A 16,310-nucleotide genomic window follows, 5' to 3' on the forward strand; every position below is an offset into this window, starting at 1 on the left:
AAGATTACCTTTTATTATATTGGTGGTGGGCAAATTTCAAAATTACAACATTTTTGTGTACGTAAAAAACAAGACTTGTGAGCAGATTACACGCGCTTACACATCCGCAACACCGGGCACCGATATCAATAAAAGTGATCTGATTGGGTGAATTTTTTTTTTTGGCAATGTTTGGGGGTACAAAATTACTCGGCCATTTTGGGTGTGGGCCGGTACGAATTGACTTGGTGGGTATGAATTGACCTAGGTACGGCAAAATGATTTCAGGATGAATGATATTTTGAATAACTTTCTGTATGGCGCCCCCACTTTTTCACTCATTTTTACAAAAAGGGATATCATTATTGAGGTAAATTAGAATTTTAATTTTTAGATACCATTATCTCGTATATCGATGAAAAAGTGGTGGTGCCATACAGAAACTTTTTGCGATATTTTAAGTATGAAGAGACTTTGGTACTAAGTGACCGACATCATCAATGTGTTACTGGTCAGCAGTCCCCAGTGATGAGATGTCATTCTCACTCTCCCCAGGCAGGAGTCAAAAAAGAAAAATGGGAGTGCAAAAAAAAGGCAAGCACTAAAAACTAAGCAGACAACAAACTGGTGGAACTACGAAACAATTCCATACATACCACTTAACAAATCCAGTTAAAAGTAGCTCAAAACATTGAGTAGCATCCTCCAGACATCTCCTGCATGTTTTCCTCTTCTCTTTTAAAGTTGTCAATTTACATTCGTTGTGAAGAAACACTTATTTATCAGAAAGTATTTTGCGGCTGTCTTCTCTTGACTGAACAGGAAACAGCCTTACGGAAGAACCTGCAAATAAAGAACTGGTACCCATTATTATAATGGCGTAGCCTTGTATTTGGAAATGGAACCATGGAATAATGTGCGGATAGTCAGATACCCCATGCTACTTGTAGCTTTATTGAGCATGTGGAAGACTTCTTGGGTACCAGACATTAACAACCCTCAGTGGACAACAGAGGGCGCTATATAAGTTGACCGGAAGGAAATCGCAGTCGTGGAAAAATCATGTTTATTGTTTTTTCGGAAGTAAAGTAGAAGTTAGAAAAGCACAGGAAGTCAAGGCGCAGGTAAAAACTCCCTTTTTAAAGTAAAAATTTCCTTAAATGGGTATTTTTTCCCAAGACCAAATAATTAACTTGTTTGTTTGATTTCATTTTGCGTTCTTAAATAAAACACACAAACAAAACACGAAGCAGACGACGTGACCAGTGCAGTGCCGTGGCTGGGATGACCGCCGGGTACCTTGGTTAGCTGTGTAAGCGCACAAAATCGCTAAGCACAGATCAAAGTATTGCTTAACAGAAACAGGTTCTCAATAAGTTTGCGCTGATGTGACTGATGTCAACTTCTGCTCGGCATGCAGAGAAGTTCTTGGATGGAGTATTCTACTAACCCCTAAAATTAAAAACAACACTAAACAGCTTTATGAAATTTAATGTAGTCCCAGGCTGTGAGCTGAGGACATAATTGTAAATTTGCTTACAACCTCGTTCTCAGTACTATCATTCAGTCAAATTCATAACTGTATCAGTCAGTGGATTGAAAGGAACTGTATTCGAGGTGCCCAATTCGTAGCACATTTTTCTAGTGTGCCTTAAATTTAAAAACAGGTAACTCTCAAAACCATGTTATTTGGGCCCATGATTATAATGATTGAAGATGCCTGCATTGGGACAGATCTAGAGTACTCCAATCATGGTCATCAAATTGTCCCCAAGTTCTCCCCAAGTGGGATAGTTTAGATGACAACACACTCTAACTGGACTAAACATAGGATTCGAACTGCCACTAGCTAGTTACCGGGCAACCTCGGTAGTTTAGTTGGTAAGACACTGCTCTAGAATTGCAAGGGTCTAACTGCATGTAGTTGTCTGTTCACTTTTCAGCTTGGCTTCACACCCATTCCCGCCAAGATGTCTGGATTGGAGAAAGATTCCAGAAAGATGCTTCTCAATGACATGGAAGAGATGGATTCAGATGAGGAAGATGTTTATCCGTTAACTCAGATCCCAACAGCAAAGATTTCCAGACACAGGTAAGAATCTGAGAATACATCTTTCAGTTCACCAAGTCACCAAAACAAGCGGGTTTGAATCCCGGTCAAATATTATATTAAGTTTGCATGTGGCTGGTGCCCGACTCAATTTTTGCTGAGCAAAAAATTCTCAAGCAGTATTTTCTGCTCAACAGCTTTATAAAACGTGCCCAGAACTTAAAGCCCAGTGCAACAGACCGCTCAGCCATTTTACATTAAAACGTGCCATAAGAGGTTGAGCGTTGAAAATCAAAATAATTCCCCTGTTATTTTGTTCCCAAATATAACTTTCACCTCCTAACACAATTCAATTGGTCACTGTTTCTAATAGGAGGGTCAGGGGTCAAAGGTCAAGAGACACCTGTACCTGCAGTGGAAGGTCATTGATCTTGTTCTTCATTGTGCTGCTGATGATCTGTGCATGTGGGACACTCGGATACCTTGTGTTTCAGCTGAAAGAAGACATCAAAACGGTGCAAGGAAGAGTCAAATACTGTAAGTAAAATGTTTTTTATTATTATAATTTATTGGAAAATCAACACTCAAATAATAATAAATTAAGTTTTTCAGCCTTGATATAATTATTCAAGTTCACACATCGATAAAATTAAATTTGCATTGGTATTGTACACAAATAAATATTTTCCAAAACCTACACACTGTCTGTAAATTTGCAGGTTTTTAATAATAATTATTATTATTTTTTCCCAATTCAAAAGAAAATATTTGTAGAATATAACATTATGACCTAACATGTATTAGAGTTTCTGTGAACGATTTGTTTTAACATAACTTCTGTTTGTTAGAGGTTCATATTAATTTTTTACATAAATTAACTTTATTTGTAAAAAATGTGCACATTAGTTCTTGTAACTGGAATAAACAATTGAAGTGATAACTGCTTTTAACTTTGTTTGGGTGTTTATTTTGTGATGTGTTTAGTCAGAATGTTAAAGATTGGGTAAAGGTTTTAAGACACTGGACACTAATGGTAATTGTCAAAGACCAATTTTCTCACTTGGTGTATCTCAACATCCATATGCACAAAATAACAAACCTGTGTAAATTTGAGCTCAATTGGTCGTAGAAGTTGCAAGATAACTATTGAAGAAAAAACACCCTTGTCACACAAAGTTGTGTGCTTTCAGATGCTTGGAAAATTACTTCTTTCTCGAAAACTTTGTCACTTCAGACAGAGTCATTTCTCACAATGTTGAATACTATCAACCTCTCGCCATTACTCGTTACCAAGTAAGGTTTTATGCTTATAATTATTTTGAGAAGTTACCAATAGTGGTCACTGCCTTAAACAGACATTCTAATTGAGTTGAACATACTACACATTCCTCTGCTCCTATGCTCACACTTGCTAAGTGGGCCCGAATTTTTATACCTGCTCAAGCAGAAAATTTAGCTAATCACCACACAAAAAAATGGGTTTAACCAGAACAAGCAGCCACCCAAATTACCATGTATAACCATGGTCTGACATAGCATACATTTGCTAAGCAATAAATATTTAAGCAGTTCTGAAATCGGGCCCTAGACCCAATTTCATAGAACTGCTTCAGCAGAAAATGGTGCTTAATCAAATGTCTGCTAAGCAAACAAAAGCAGGATACATTTGACATAGTACTTTGACTGGTAAACATATTATTCTGGTAAGCAAAGTTTTGTTGTGCTTAGCCCATTTGTAAGTTAAATTGCGACCCATGGTTCCTGCCTCACTTAGACACCTTGTTGGAAAACAATTTGGTTGTGTAACTTTTGTATCTATAGGGGATCACAACTAAAGAAGAAAATATGTTTTAATTATAAACAGTCTCAGCTAATTTTGTATTGTTTTCTTTATTAACACGCCCCCTCCCCCCCCTAAAAAAACACCCCAAAAAACACACACACACATGTAGCATGGTTTTTAATAAACTAGAGCTAGTGTTTTGTCTATTACCGTTTTATGTTATATTGAAAAAAAAAACATGCGATCATTTCAAGTTATCAAAATAAGTTATCCAAAACTAACTTAAAATTTACAAGAATGGTGGGCGGGTCCGAAAAGATGACACGCGTACCAACGTCGCCACGATCCCATGCATAGAGGGCGCTATACCGGATACACGGTCAATCAATTTTGACGTATTATTCCTGTGAAAAGCCGCCCCACATTGCGTGTGTTTTCAACGCTGTAACCGTGAATTACCGTGACCAATCCGCCCCATTACACACTCGCGACAAGTAATAAGGGGCGAGGTGGACTTGGGGCGAAATGTTGTCAGTATATTTTGTGTATGTGTAGTGTGCAGCAGCATATAGCATCAGCAAACGTTACGCCATCGAGAGTGAAGATCGAGAGAAGATCGAGCTTGCTGTCGAACTTCGACTCGAAGAAGTATTTATAGATTAGAAGTCATACATTCTCGTTTAAATAAGGTAATGTTTTCCGTTTCTCTCCGTAAATGTTGTTATTGTCTGATTTTAAAAGACAAAGACCTGAGCTGAGTGAAGAAAGTGATGGTAGCGTTTTTCTGATTCTGATGATGATCAGTGACTGATGTGATTTAATTATTTTTTTTTTTTAAATAATGGTTTGGTGTTTTGGATTGTGAATGACAAGTAAAATGTCAATATGAACTCCCTCCTACAAATGTCCAACAGATCCTTGGTCCCTACCAGTACTAGCATTTGTAGCTCCGAGAGATTTGTTTTTTTAAATAAAACAGTCACACTCACAGTGTTGAACTAAGCTTTAATAATAATACTGTTTATCCTTACTAAATTATAAATGTGAAAAGGTCGTACCCAAGCAAAGTAGTTCAGCAATGATTGATTGACGATCGTTCTAACTCAAGTCTTACCTTACCTGCTTGATCGTAACCCTGCTGCCGGGCAGGATGGTTACGTTATCGCAACTACTGCCAGTGCTTACCATCCATGCTTGACTAACTTGCCTAACTTGCCTAATTCTACATGTAATGTAATTGACGGTTTTAGTCCGACCATTGCTAACCACTGATTTCACAGTAGAGAGTAGAAAATGTTGTAACTTGTGTTGTAGTTGAATTACTTAACCGCAATTATTGACTTGTTGTTTATGAATCATCTACGTTTTGTATCAATCAATGTTTGTATCTGAAGAGAGATTGGCTGTTTCCAGCTTGGCATTTATGTACATTGAAAGATTGTACATTTTGTTCATGTAGATGGCTTAATCCATGGATGCTGCAAATCACCACAAATAATGACCAAAAAAACATTTGTAAAGCTTTTTTAAAGTCCTATTAGGCCCTAAATCATTCAAAACTAAAAGTTAAATATTACTAGATTCACAATTTATTTATCTGTGTTAATTATTCTTTGTATTAAATAGGTACACAATGTGGCACGTGGATCAGAACAAACTAAGCTAAAACGAGGTCTGAATGTGGTCACAATCTGGTGCTGTTCCCTTTGTAAACATCCCGTCAAACTGGAGTTACAAAATCACATTCCCGGCCCGGTGCCGGGTCGGACAAACGGTATTAAAAAGATGAAAAAGAGGAAGGAGCTAGACGCGCTTCTTTTGAATAACATGAACGGCAAGAAGATCAGTAAAAGTTGCAATGGTAAAGAGGGACACGAGTTGCTCCGCAACGAGGCAAGCTGGGACTCCAATTCCACTGAGAACGAAGACTTTTTTTCACCACCGAGGAAGCTGATGATCAGAACGTAAGAAACTTGTTTTTTTTTCTTCACATTCTTTTCACTCAGAGTGTTTGAATTCAAGCATGCGATTTATTGCAGGAAGAGGAAACAATTAATGCCCTCTTTTCATGTGTGTGAGCCACTGGTCAAAGTTTAACTTGAGTCAGTGCGCGAGTTTTAGGAGAAAATCCACAAGACCAAAGTGCTTTTTTGCTCAAAATGTTAACTGGAACAGAATCGTTCCAACAAGAGTTTACACAGGCCCGGCACTTAAACTACAAGTGTGAATTTGAGCCCTTGGTTGAGTTACTCTAGAACTTTACCTTTCAGTTTAGAGTACTTTCAAACTGGTAATTCTTGTCCCAATTAGGGGATCCAGATGGCCTAGTCATGGTTTCTTACCCTGCCTACTACTTCTGTGGACCCCAGTTCAAATCCGACCTCAGACCGGAGCCTTGGCATGCTGATTGGGTTCTCAGTCCCTACCTGATTGCTTGTGTTCCCCACAGCCAGACAGCTAAAGCTGAACATTTCTATTATCCTATTGTCCTGTTATTGGCGCTGATTGTGGCATTAAATTAACTAAAACACAAATAAACTTTTTAAGTCGTACTAACTTTTGGCAAGTTTTAGTTTAAAAAAATATGTCAGAATATATATTATTTCAAAGAATATCGTTTATGAATTCAAATACTCATTTTTGTGACACAATGTTTGCAAAGAAAGTTCAATTAACAGTTTAGTTGAATACAATGAATAACAAAATCAAAATACTTCATCAACATTAATATTATTTTTATATTTTTTGCAGACCTCATCGCTGGCGATTTTGTGCCACCTGTGTCCAGCTGGGTGTCTTTGTTGTCATGGTAGCATGTATTGTTGTTACCGGTGGTCTTATATGGATGCACCTAGATCTCAAACAAGACTTGGATGAACTCAGGTTGCGCATCGCTAAAGGTGACAAATAGGTCTTTGGGTCATAGGTCATAATTAGCATGTTACTGTCTAGCAGGGTTTGCTCTTAATTGTTTTTAGTGACTGGCTGGCAGGGTCGGTAAGGTTGTCATTCCACTAGTCCGTCGCCTTTTCCACTTGACAAAGATGACTGCAATGCTATAATACAGGTCATTGCAGGGAACGATTTTGTCAAGAAATTTGGAGTGACCATTTTTTTTACACACTGACCGCTTATGTCAACAGAAAGGTTGAGCAGCAAATGATGGAGTTTGAGCTGGTAAAGTTTGTTTAGCAAATTAAAGTTGGTAGTAACTGTATTGGTATGTTTACATCAATTTAACTCTGGATGATACATAATTGTTTAAAAATGGCAAGCCTGCAGTCTATTTCACCAAACTCTTCCTGACTTTAAAGCCATACACTTTCGGTACAGAACCCCCCCCCCCCCCACATATTTACAAATATTTTACAGGGTTTACAGAAGGTAATGGTGAAAGACTTCTCTTGAAATATTGTTCCAATGAAATGCTTTACGTTTTGAGAAAACATTAAAACAATATCAATTCTCGATAGCGAAAAGTATGGATTTATTTTAAACACATGTCATGATAATGACACGACGAAACGCGCGGAAACAAGAGGGGGTTTTCCCCGTTATTTTCTCCCGACTCCGATGACCGATTGAGCCTAAATTTTCACAGGTTTGTTATTTTATATATATATAAGTTGTGATACACGAAGTGTGGGACTTGGACAATACTGTTTACCGAAAGTGTATAATGGCTTTAAGGTAAACCCTAAGTTAGGACGAGTTACTCCCTTGAGAGGGCAAGGCCATTTTGATTTTGCAATAGGCACTTCCATTGGAGAAGCATAATGGGTGGCATGGGTGGATAGTGTGTAAAGTAAGCTTGGGCGATATCGATTTATTTTATTCACGATATATCGCCGACAATATATCGCGATATTCGATATAATCGCGATTAATTAAATTTGACATCATCAGTCTTCAAACTCCAATTGAAAGTTGTAGAAGAGACAGTCATAGCAAAAGAGAGGTGTTCTAATGACCTATTCTTCTGGTTTTACTCCAAACCTATGGGGTGCGAGATGTCTCAGCTAGCAAATACATCGCGATATTTAATCGATATCGCGATATATCGATATTTCGATTAAAACCAAATTCATCCGATATCAAAATCGTTTCCAAATTAATATCGCGATATTGGATAATATCGTGATATCGCCCAAGCTTAGTGTAAAGCGCTTGCCCCCTGACAATGTCATTCTGAATCAAAAGCTGGCCATGTTTTTTGTTCTACTCTTGGCCCCCCGGTTTTCTATAGTTTAGTTGCAATATTTTATTGTTTATGTTGTATCAAATACTTTACAAACGGCACATTGTGTACGGATACAGGGTTTGGTTCAAAACATGTTTACATATGTACTTTCATGGTTTTATGTTTAGTGCATTGCGGCTTCTGCAATATGTACCATGATAAAAATGTACCGTATAATTATTGTTGTTATTGTATTCCTAGATGATAAACCATGGATGTGTATTTTTATAACATCCTGTCTTAACGAATTTATTCCTCTACGGTAGTGCAGTTATAACTTGTTGCTGCATGCTTTTTCATGTAGACTTGTATAATCGTTTATGACCTTTGTACTGTTCGCCAAGCTTAAAGTTGCTCAAGCGCACAGTAAACACAATCATAAGTTAATCTATACACAGCTTTGATGATTAGTTGTAATTTTTGATGTGCATTGTTTTCCTGAGCTTAACTCTTATCACCAGATCAAGACGGCAAAACTTCCAACTGAAGTGTAAACCTGTACATCTGATTTGCGTAACAAACAAAGTCTGGGGTGCTTTTAGTGATACTCTCCAAATTAATGTAACTCAATGCTTTTAAGACACTAGACACTATTGGTAATTGTCAAAGACTAGTCTTCTCACTTGGTGTATCTCAACATATGCAAAATAACAAACCTGTGAAGTTTGAGCTCAATTGGTCGTCGAAGTTGCGAGGTAATACTGAAAGAAAAAACACCCTTGTCACACGAAGTTGTGTGCTTTCAGATGCTTGATTTCAGGACCTCAAATTCTAAATCGGAGGTCTCGAAATCAAAGTCGTGGAAAATTACTTCTTTCTCGAAAACTATACGTTACTTCAACGGGAGCAGTTTCTCACAATGTTTTATACTATCAACAACTACCCAAGAAAGGTTTTAGGCTAATAATTATTTTTGAGTAATTACCAATTGGGGACTTCCTGTTTGTCTTGTACCCACTTTCCAGCTGGGAACCTTTACCCATCCGGGGACCCTATTGTCCTCTTTTGTTATAGGTCCCCAGGGGTCGGAATTGCCACTAGCCCGCTAGCCTGAGACTACCAGATTTACAGCCGGGCTACTCATTTATCAAGTTCGACTGCCCGGCGGGCTCGTGGACAACTAATGCAAAAATCAACATCACACACAATGATGAACTGTGCTGATGGTATTGTAAAATGAAATACCAATTTGTGTAGTGACTCAAGATGTAATGTGTTTTTCGGGCGACCAAAACATCATCAGGGCTACTAGAAATTCTGGGTGACTAGCCCTGCTGACTACCAAAGAAAAATACACTTAATTTCGACCCTGGGTCTCTGGTTTGAATATGTGTGAACTTGACAGGTAGACATGCCCAGACACAGACATAGTCTATCAAACTACCTAAATGAGACCTAATGAGCTTCCAAGCTCATTGACCATATTGGGTTTTTTTAGTGCAAAATTACAAGCAATCTGTGCAATCAGGAGTCGTTGATCTCACCTTTGAGCTAATCCAATTTCTTTTTGCCGTTTGATTTTGCAGTAGAGTCATCGTTAGAAACCTCAACAGAGCAAGCTTCTACAGTCAGTACACTCCTTTCCAAAATAGAGCAATTACAAAATCTACCTGCGCAGATAAGCAGCATTAATAGACAGGTAAAGTGCAGAATAGAACAATTCATTATCTTGTGGGTTCATGGGGGCAGGGTCTCGTTTTTTTTGTGTGCAAAGGGCACTTCCATTGGAAAGTCTATGAGAAACTATTGAAGGGGCACCAAGGCCAAGATCAGGGGCAGCAGTAATGGCAGTGTAGTTCCAGGCATAGCATATGTGTGTGGTTAGGGTCAGATTTAAGCACTAAGATTCATCGTAAGGGTTGAAGAGGGAAACTTGTTTCTAAGTATCCAACAGCTAACACGAAATGTTTTGAAAGTTGAGGGGGAGGCGAAATGTTTTATTATTTGTTGTCTCTGTATTATGTGCAACAAACTTTACAAAGTTGTTTGTTGAATGTTAACATATTGTTGTTCTCCCTTTTTTTTTTTTTTATTAGATCGGTGCTTTGAATTTATCAATTCAACTACAAGTTAAAATAAAAGCAGATTCTCGAATAAGAACATTAGAACAAGTGAGTATTTTATAAATAAAATTGTTGATTGTAATTTCATGTAACCTTTCGTTCTGTACTAATAACAAAAGCAGTGAAGTCCCTTAATCCAGAATTACAAGAAGTTCCCACGATCCACTGAGCAAAAGTAGAAGTGTTTCAGTTTCTGTTTGTACTTCCATTTGTACTGGTCTGAACTAGGTAGTTTCCAGATTCCCAATCTACACCATGGCAGTAGATACAGACAGCAAGAGAAGCTCCTTTCTATGGTGTTGTTCATTCAACCCCACATCATTGTAAAACATACCCAGTCATCAATTTCCTGTATGGTTTGTTACATGAAATGAAAAGCACCTGTAAAAACCACAGTGTTTGTTTCCATGTTTTTGTTCTAGACTACAGCCCAGTTTGGAAGTACAATGCAAGGTATACAAGGACTACAAGCTCATCACTCTGAGCAGGTCGACACACTAACAAGCTCCATTGCTAGCCTACAGGTACGTAGATACTCACAAGACCCAATGGCCAAATCCTAGCGCCTTCTTAGAACTTTGCCTTTCATATTTCATCTCCGACTTTCTGTTTTGGGGTTTGTTGTTTTTCGAAACTCATTGGTCGTTTTGCGTGATCTTTACATATTAAATTATGGAAATGAAAAAAAAAAAAAATTGTTTTCAACACTTCTGATGTGAGTTTTGAGTTTCTGATTCATGGAAACCTTTTCTAAGACACTGCAAAGTTTTTGTCATCATTTCGGGAAAGCTCCATTGAAGCTTTCACGAGTTTCCCCACAACAACTTGGAAACTATAGATCATTTTCACCAGTGGGTGTGTTTACATTGTTATGGATATTGCAAATAATGACAATTTATTGCGGTAACTTTATGTTTGGCTTCTACAGTCAAGTCTCTCAGATCTCCAAGGAGAAGTGACTAAGATGCTTCCAACAACCCCTCCACCATCTGAATCTACTTCTAGACCTACACCTATACCTGCCAATCCCACCGCGGACACCAAAAGTCCAACAATGTCCACTGACGGTGTCATTCAATCCTTACAGCAGGTCAGTAAAACCAGGGCCTGATTTTCGTAGAGCTGCTTAAGCAGAAATAAAATTACTTAACAATTTTCTGCTTGGCAGAAATGAGGACGATACCAGTCTCAAATTGTACATGTGACATGCTGGAAGCTAGCCGGTCTTAAACAGTTCCAGCTGGTCTTTATCAACTGTTTAAACAGTTTTGAGGTCTCAAAATTAAGCATCTGAAAGCACACAACTTTGTGTGACAAGCGTGTTTTTTTCTTTCATTATTATCTCGCAACTTGGACCACTTGAGTTCAAATTTTCACAGGTTTATTGTTATTTTATGCATTGTTGAGATACGCCAAGTGAGAAGACTGGTCTTTGACAATTACCAATAGTGTTCAGTGTCTTTAATGAGAGGGTTAATATTGAATCAGATTTTGGTCATAAATGTAATTATTGTTGGCATTATGTAGGGTTTTGATGGACTGTCATCAGCCGTCGGCCAGCTGAATGACTCAATGGTCTCAGTCGAGCTTTGGAAACAAGACCTTATGCTAAGAATCGTGGCTCTGGAATCAGCTTCTTCTAGAGGTACACTTGATCTGAACTTAGCCGAGAAAGTCAACCAGCTTCAAACACAGGTCAATGCATTGGTAAGCTAAGCACAGGTTTTTTACCTTTTAGAAGCAGATCCCAATTTCACAAAGCTGCTAGTTCTGTTTAGCAAAATAATGTTGCTGAGCAAGAAGTGAGTGGGGGTGCCAGTCGCAGCAATGCCAACTTCATGGAAGTTTGTCTGGTAACATATTTCTAAGTAATATATTTCTTTGCTTAGCAAGTTTTTATGCTTTAAATGCCTTGTTGCCGGGGGGGGGGGGGGGGGGGGTGTAAAAGTGTTTGAATTGACAGTTCTATTTTCTATTAATTATACTGTCTTTGTGTTTTATGTTGGGTAAGTGTATTTTGTCAAGAAGTGGCGCTATCTTTGCTGTTAATTTTATCCTCAAATGCTTCTGTCAGGGTTGCTCTTAGAATCGATCAAATTCAATCTGAATATTATTTTTGACAGATGGGAAGTTTACACAACCAGACAGTAGAGTCAGGAGTCCAGGCACCCATTCACACAGCAAGCAATGAGCAATCGGCCTGGCACCAAGACGTGGAGTCAAGGCTCCAGACAATACAGAACAAACTCACTGAGGTAAGATATGATTCATCAATTCCACAGTAAAAAATACCGATTAGCTTTGTTGTTTGGCAGCGTAGGTATAGGCAACCTTGCTACCCTGGGCAGCGCGCTGTATCGATACCTCTCATCACTAACCCCCTGATAGAGATTTACTGAGAAACATCGCTGAGTGGCTCCCAAAGGTGACTTATTTGAGTGAGAAATTACCTCTCTCTCTCAAATACTATGTTCCTTCAAAGGGAGACGTTTCTCAAAATGTTTTATACTATCAACAGCTCGCCATTGCTTGTTACCAAGTAAATTTTATGCCAACAGTTATTTTGAGTAGTTACCAATAGTGTCCAGTGCCTTTAACAGAGATATTCTCGCTTTTGACTTGTAGCTGGACCTCAGTGATCTGAGAGCCAATCTCCAACGTCTCAACACGACCCAACGCCAGATACAGGACGCTTTTGAGTCGTTTAAGAAGGAGAACCTGAAAGCAATCACTGACCTCCAGCATGAGGACACTGGGCACTGGGGTCGTCTTCTACAACAACACAATGATATTTTGGATCTACATGAAGAAGTGGCTAGTATACTTGGTAAGTGAAAATAACAATAAAAATAACAAAAAATACTACAAGTACTTAAGTAGCATGCAGCATCAGAGTCCAGCTTTCTCCAGAAGACGATCAGAGCATACTGATCGAAACGTTAAGTTGAAACCAACGGTTCTTTTGAGAACCACCCCAACTCATTAGAGATAGTCCATACATGGTGTAACCGCAAACCTTTCTATATCATCTGAGTTAAATCTGAGGTCTCGAATTGTGGAAAATTACTTCTTTCTCAAAAACTAGGTTACTTCAGAGGGAGCCATTTCTCACAATGTTTTATACTATCAACCTCTCCCCATTACTCGTTACCAAGTGAGGTTTTATGCTAATAATTATTTTGAGTAAATACCAATAGTGTCCACTGCCTTTAATACTACGTTATTTATATCTTACTTTAGGTGTTACAGAACCTCCAGTGGAACAGAGTCCTGATGACATATCCAATGCAGGTAACGTTATAATCCAAATTAAGTTCCAAAGAAAGTTTGAGATTAGTAGAGGTGCCAATGGGTAATATAATTCTGGCGTTAGGATTGCATATAGAATGATTGAATGTGCATGTACTGTTTGGGAGATACTGACTGTTCAACCTCTCCTCATTGGAACGTGAAAAAAAAAAAAAAATCCTGTCATATTAAAAAATATTTCTTTTTTTTCTCTGTTCAACGCCAAATTATATTTCAATAAGTTTAAATTTCAAACACAAAATTTTCTTCACAAAATTTATGTATATCTTTGCCAAACAAATGTTTCTCTAAAACTCTCAATATCAGACATAATATTCTTCCTACTTAAGTGTGGTTTCAGATTTGTTTGCTAGTTCCTGTGTTTCTGGTTCACGAAGCAAGCACAGCACCGCTTGCATTCTACAGTGTACTTATGAGGCATCCTATGTTGTTTTTCTTACCAGAAGTTTTTGGATGTCCAATAATAGATGATAAATAATAGAAGTCTATCAGAAGAGAAATTAAGTCAAATCTTTATAAATATAATGCGCCCTTTTTCTTGTCCTTTAAGTCTGCTCTAAAAACATTTTTGACAAGTCTTTGTTATGGTTTGTGATTTGTTTATTCTCAATTTTAAGTCTTAATGCATCTTATTGTGTATTATTTTTACCTTTGTATAGGTATATATCTATTATTGTTGTACCAATGTTTTCAAATTGCTATTAATGTATTTTAATCTATAAGCTAATGTGTTTTAATCAATAACCAGTATTTGCAATAATTATGTTAAGTGCATTGAGAACATTTGTAGATGTAGACGCTATATAGGAAATAAATACTATTATTATTATTTAAGGAGCATGACAAATCCAATTTCTTATTGAAACACATGTGGGTTTTGTCTTGCGCACTCTAGATAAATCAGTAACAACAGAAGCAAGTGCTACAACTGACAATCTACAGTCCATTACAATTGAAGGGATTTCAGGTCTAAAAGGTAAGACAAAATCCTTTTAATTTTTTTTTATAGAACTCCTGCAGACCCTTTTTTTTGTTCACATTAAACACAGAAATTAGACACGGAAATGCCGTCCACCTCAAACTCTGAAAATTGAAACAAAAATTCCTTCTTAAGACTACATATTCTCTTTCCCTGATGCAATTATTTCATCAATAAAATCTTCCAGTTTACTTATTCATTTTTTTGTTGTTACATTCACAGAACTAGAAATAGAATTTTTCAAGTGGGATAAAAACTTTGACGATTGGGTGTCTTACGACGAGCTTAAGGATTTCCTTGGACCTGATGCGCCAACTAAAGACGTCTTGATGCATTATGACAAAGACGGAAATGGAAAATGGAGTCTTGCTGAGATGGAAACGGCCCTTGGGATCCAAGGATAATGAGCTGTAATCATAGAAAAAGAACCTGGAGAAGGCTGGGTGTGTCAATGTGCGTGCGATTTTGCTGTGAGACCAACTATATGGACGTGCGTTCGACATTTTTGTATTGAGTGTACGACAAAAAAGCATACTATGTGACTGTTCCATGCATCAAATCAACGGTCTATGTGCGTTGCCTTTTGCCATACATGCGTGTCACATGATGAACATTTAGCCATACACTTAGTCATGTGATGATCATTATGTCATACACGCGTGTCGTGTGGTATCAATATGCGGAGTCCACAGACCGCGATTGAGCTTAGCGCTCTCCGGGCTATTGTGATCAACAAACTCTTCATTGACGCACACGTCACAATCTTTTAAAAAAAATAGCTCCAATGATGAATTTCTCTAAAATTCCATCCTTGTCTCCAGTAATTTAAACTCCCCCAATACTAGATCATGAGTTTTCTTCGTATGCAAACTCAGCGTTTGTCTTCCTTCTCCAGTACAGCATGCAAGTCTTGTGCGTTTCCCAAGCTTTTAGTTTTACTCGTGGGTTCCCAGTTCAATTACTTGTGAAGAAAAAAGTAATGTGCGCTCTCCGGGTCCCAAAAAGTCTGAAGATTCACAAACTTTGCAGTCTATAGACAATACAACAATCAGGACCCATTTTAAACTGTAGGCAATATTTTAGTTGGTTGTAATTATCCATTGTAACAATATAATGATATACAAGTCTTCCATTTATAGTATTGGAAAACTGTCTGATATTCCTTTAAAGTTGATCCTTCCCCACTCCTCACACCATTTCCTCAATTGAAGTCAACTGATCTGTGTACAATTTCGTGCGAATTTGCTAAGCACAAACAAATCTTGCTTTATTAGAAACTGGTTAGCAGCCATAAAGTTTACATTGATGCAACTAGTGCCCAACTGTTTCTTTGCGTAGCAAAGAAATTTGATAAGCAGCGTTTTCTGCTTAAAGCCATTGGACCCTTTCGGTTCAGAAAACAAAATAAAAGTTCACAGATTTACAAATAACTTACAGGGTTTACAGAAGGTAGTGGTGAAAGACTTCTCTTGAAACATTATTCCATGAAATGCTTTACTGTTTGAGAAAACAGTAAAACAATATCAATTCTCGTTAGCGAGAATTACGGATTTATTTTAAACACATGTCATGACACGGCGAAACGCGCGGATACAAGGGTGGGTTTTCCCATTATTTTCTCCCGACTCCGATGACCGATTGAGCCTAAATTTTCACAGGTTTGTTATTTTATATAGAAGTTGTGGTACACAAAGTGTGGGCCTTGGACAACACTGTTTACCGAAAAGGTCCAATGGCTTTAACAGCTTTTTGATATCGGGCCCACATTGAGTTGCTGTACTAGACAACATATATTATCTTGAATTGTTAACCAGCATTATAATCATGTGTAATTCAGTGCTTAGGTTTCTGGAATAGGATAGAAACCGACCAGAGAATGTAAAGGTATCCGTAGTTTTAGTAACAAG

The 16,310-nt window shown here is 37.8% G+C and overlaps 2 protein-coding genes across 3 annotated transcripts in view; one reads left to right on the top strand and one right to left on the bottom strand.

The window, feature by feature from the left end:
- Positions 1 to 809, bottom strand: part of LOC117297387 (phosphatidylinositol 3-kinase regulatory subunit alpha-like) — a 38,334-nt gene extending 37,525 nt beyond the window's left edge. For both annotated transcript variants that reach the window (XM_033780386.1, XM_033780385.1), the window contains exon 1: positions 636 to 809. The gene's annotated coding sequence lies outside the window, so the exon portion shown is untranslated. The remainder of the gene's footprint in view (positions 1 to 635) is intronic.
- A 3,600-nt stretch (positions 810 to 4,409) lies between these two features.
- On the top strand, positions 4,410 to 15,814 carry LOC117297973 (EF-hand calcium-binding domain-containing protein 14-like). Its single transcript, XM_033781172.1, has 13 exons — positions 4,410 to 4,501; positions 5,439 to 5,776; positions 6,564 to 6,712; positions 9,579 to 9,691; positions 10,089 to 10,163; positions 10,538 to 10,639; positions 11,044 to 11,205; positions 11,643 to 11,822; positions 12,239 to 12,370; positions 12,741 to 12,942; positions 13,356 to 13,406; positions 14,320 to 14,400; positions 14,626 to 15,814. The coding sequence occupies exons 2-13, from the start codon at positions 5,598 to 5,600 to the stop codon at positions 14,805 to 14,807; spliced, it is 1,608 nt and encodes a 535-aa protein (XP_033637063.1). The 5' UTR covers positions 4,410 to 4,501; positions 5,439 to 5,597; the 3' UTR covers positions 14,808 to 15,814.
- Positions 15,815 to 16,310: the final 496 nt, after the last annotated feature.

Source organism: Asterias rubens, chromosome 12, assembly GCF_902459465.1.
Source record: "Asterias rubens chromosome 12, eAstRub1.3, whole genome shotgun sequence".
In the NCBI taxonomy this organism is placed as follows: domain Eukaryota; kingdom Metazoa; phylum Echinodermata; class Asteroidea; order Forcipulatida; family Asteriidae; genus Asterias; species Asterias rubens.

Excerpts from the sequence above, each read along its gene's own strand:
- LOC117297973 (XM_033781172.1), top strand. The coding sequence starts at position 5,598 with ATGAAAAAGAGGAAGGAGCTAGACGCGCTTCTTTTGAATAACATGAAC. Across the intron at positions 6,713-9,578 it reads CAGGTTGCGCATCGCTAAAG|TAGAGTCATCGTTAGAAACC; the intron begins GTGACAAATAGG and ends TTGATTTTGCAG. Across the intron at positions 11,206-11,642 it reads TCATTCAATCCTTACAGCAG|GGTTTTGATGGACTGTCATC; the intron begins GTCAGTAAAACC and ends GGCATTATGTAG.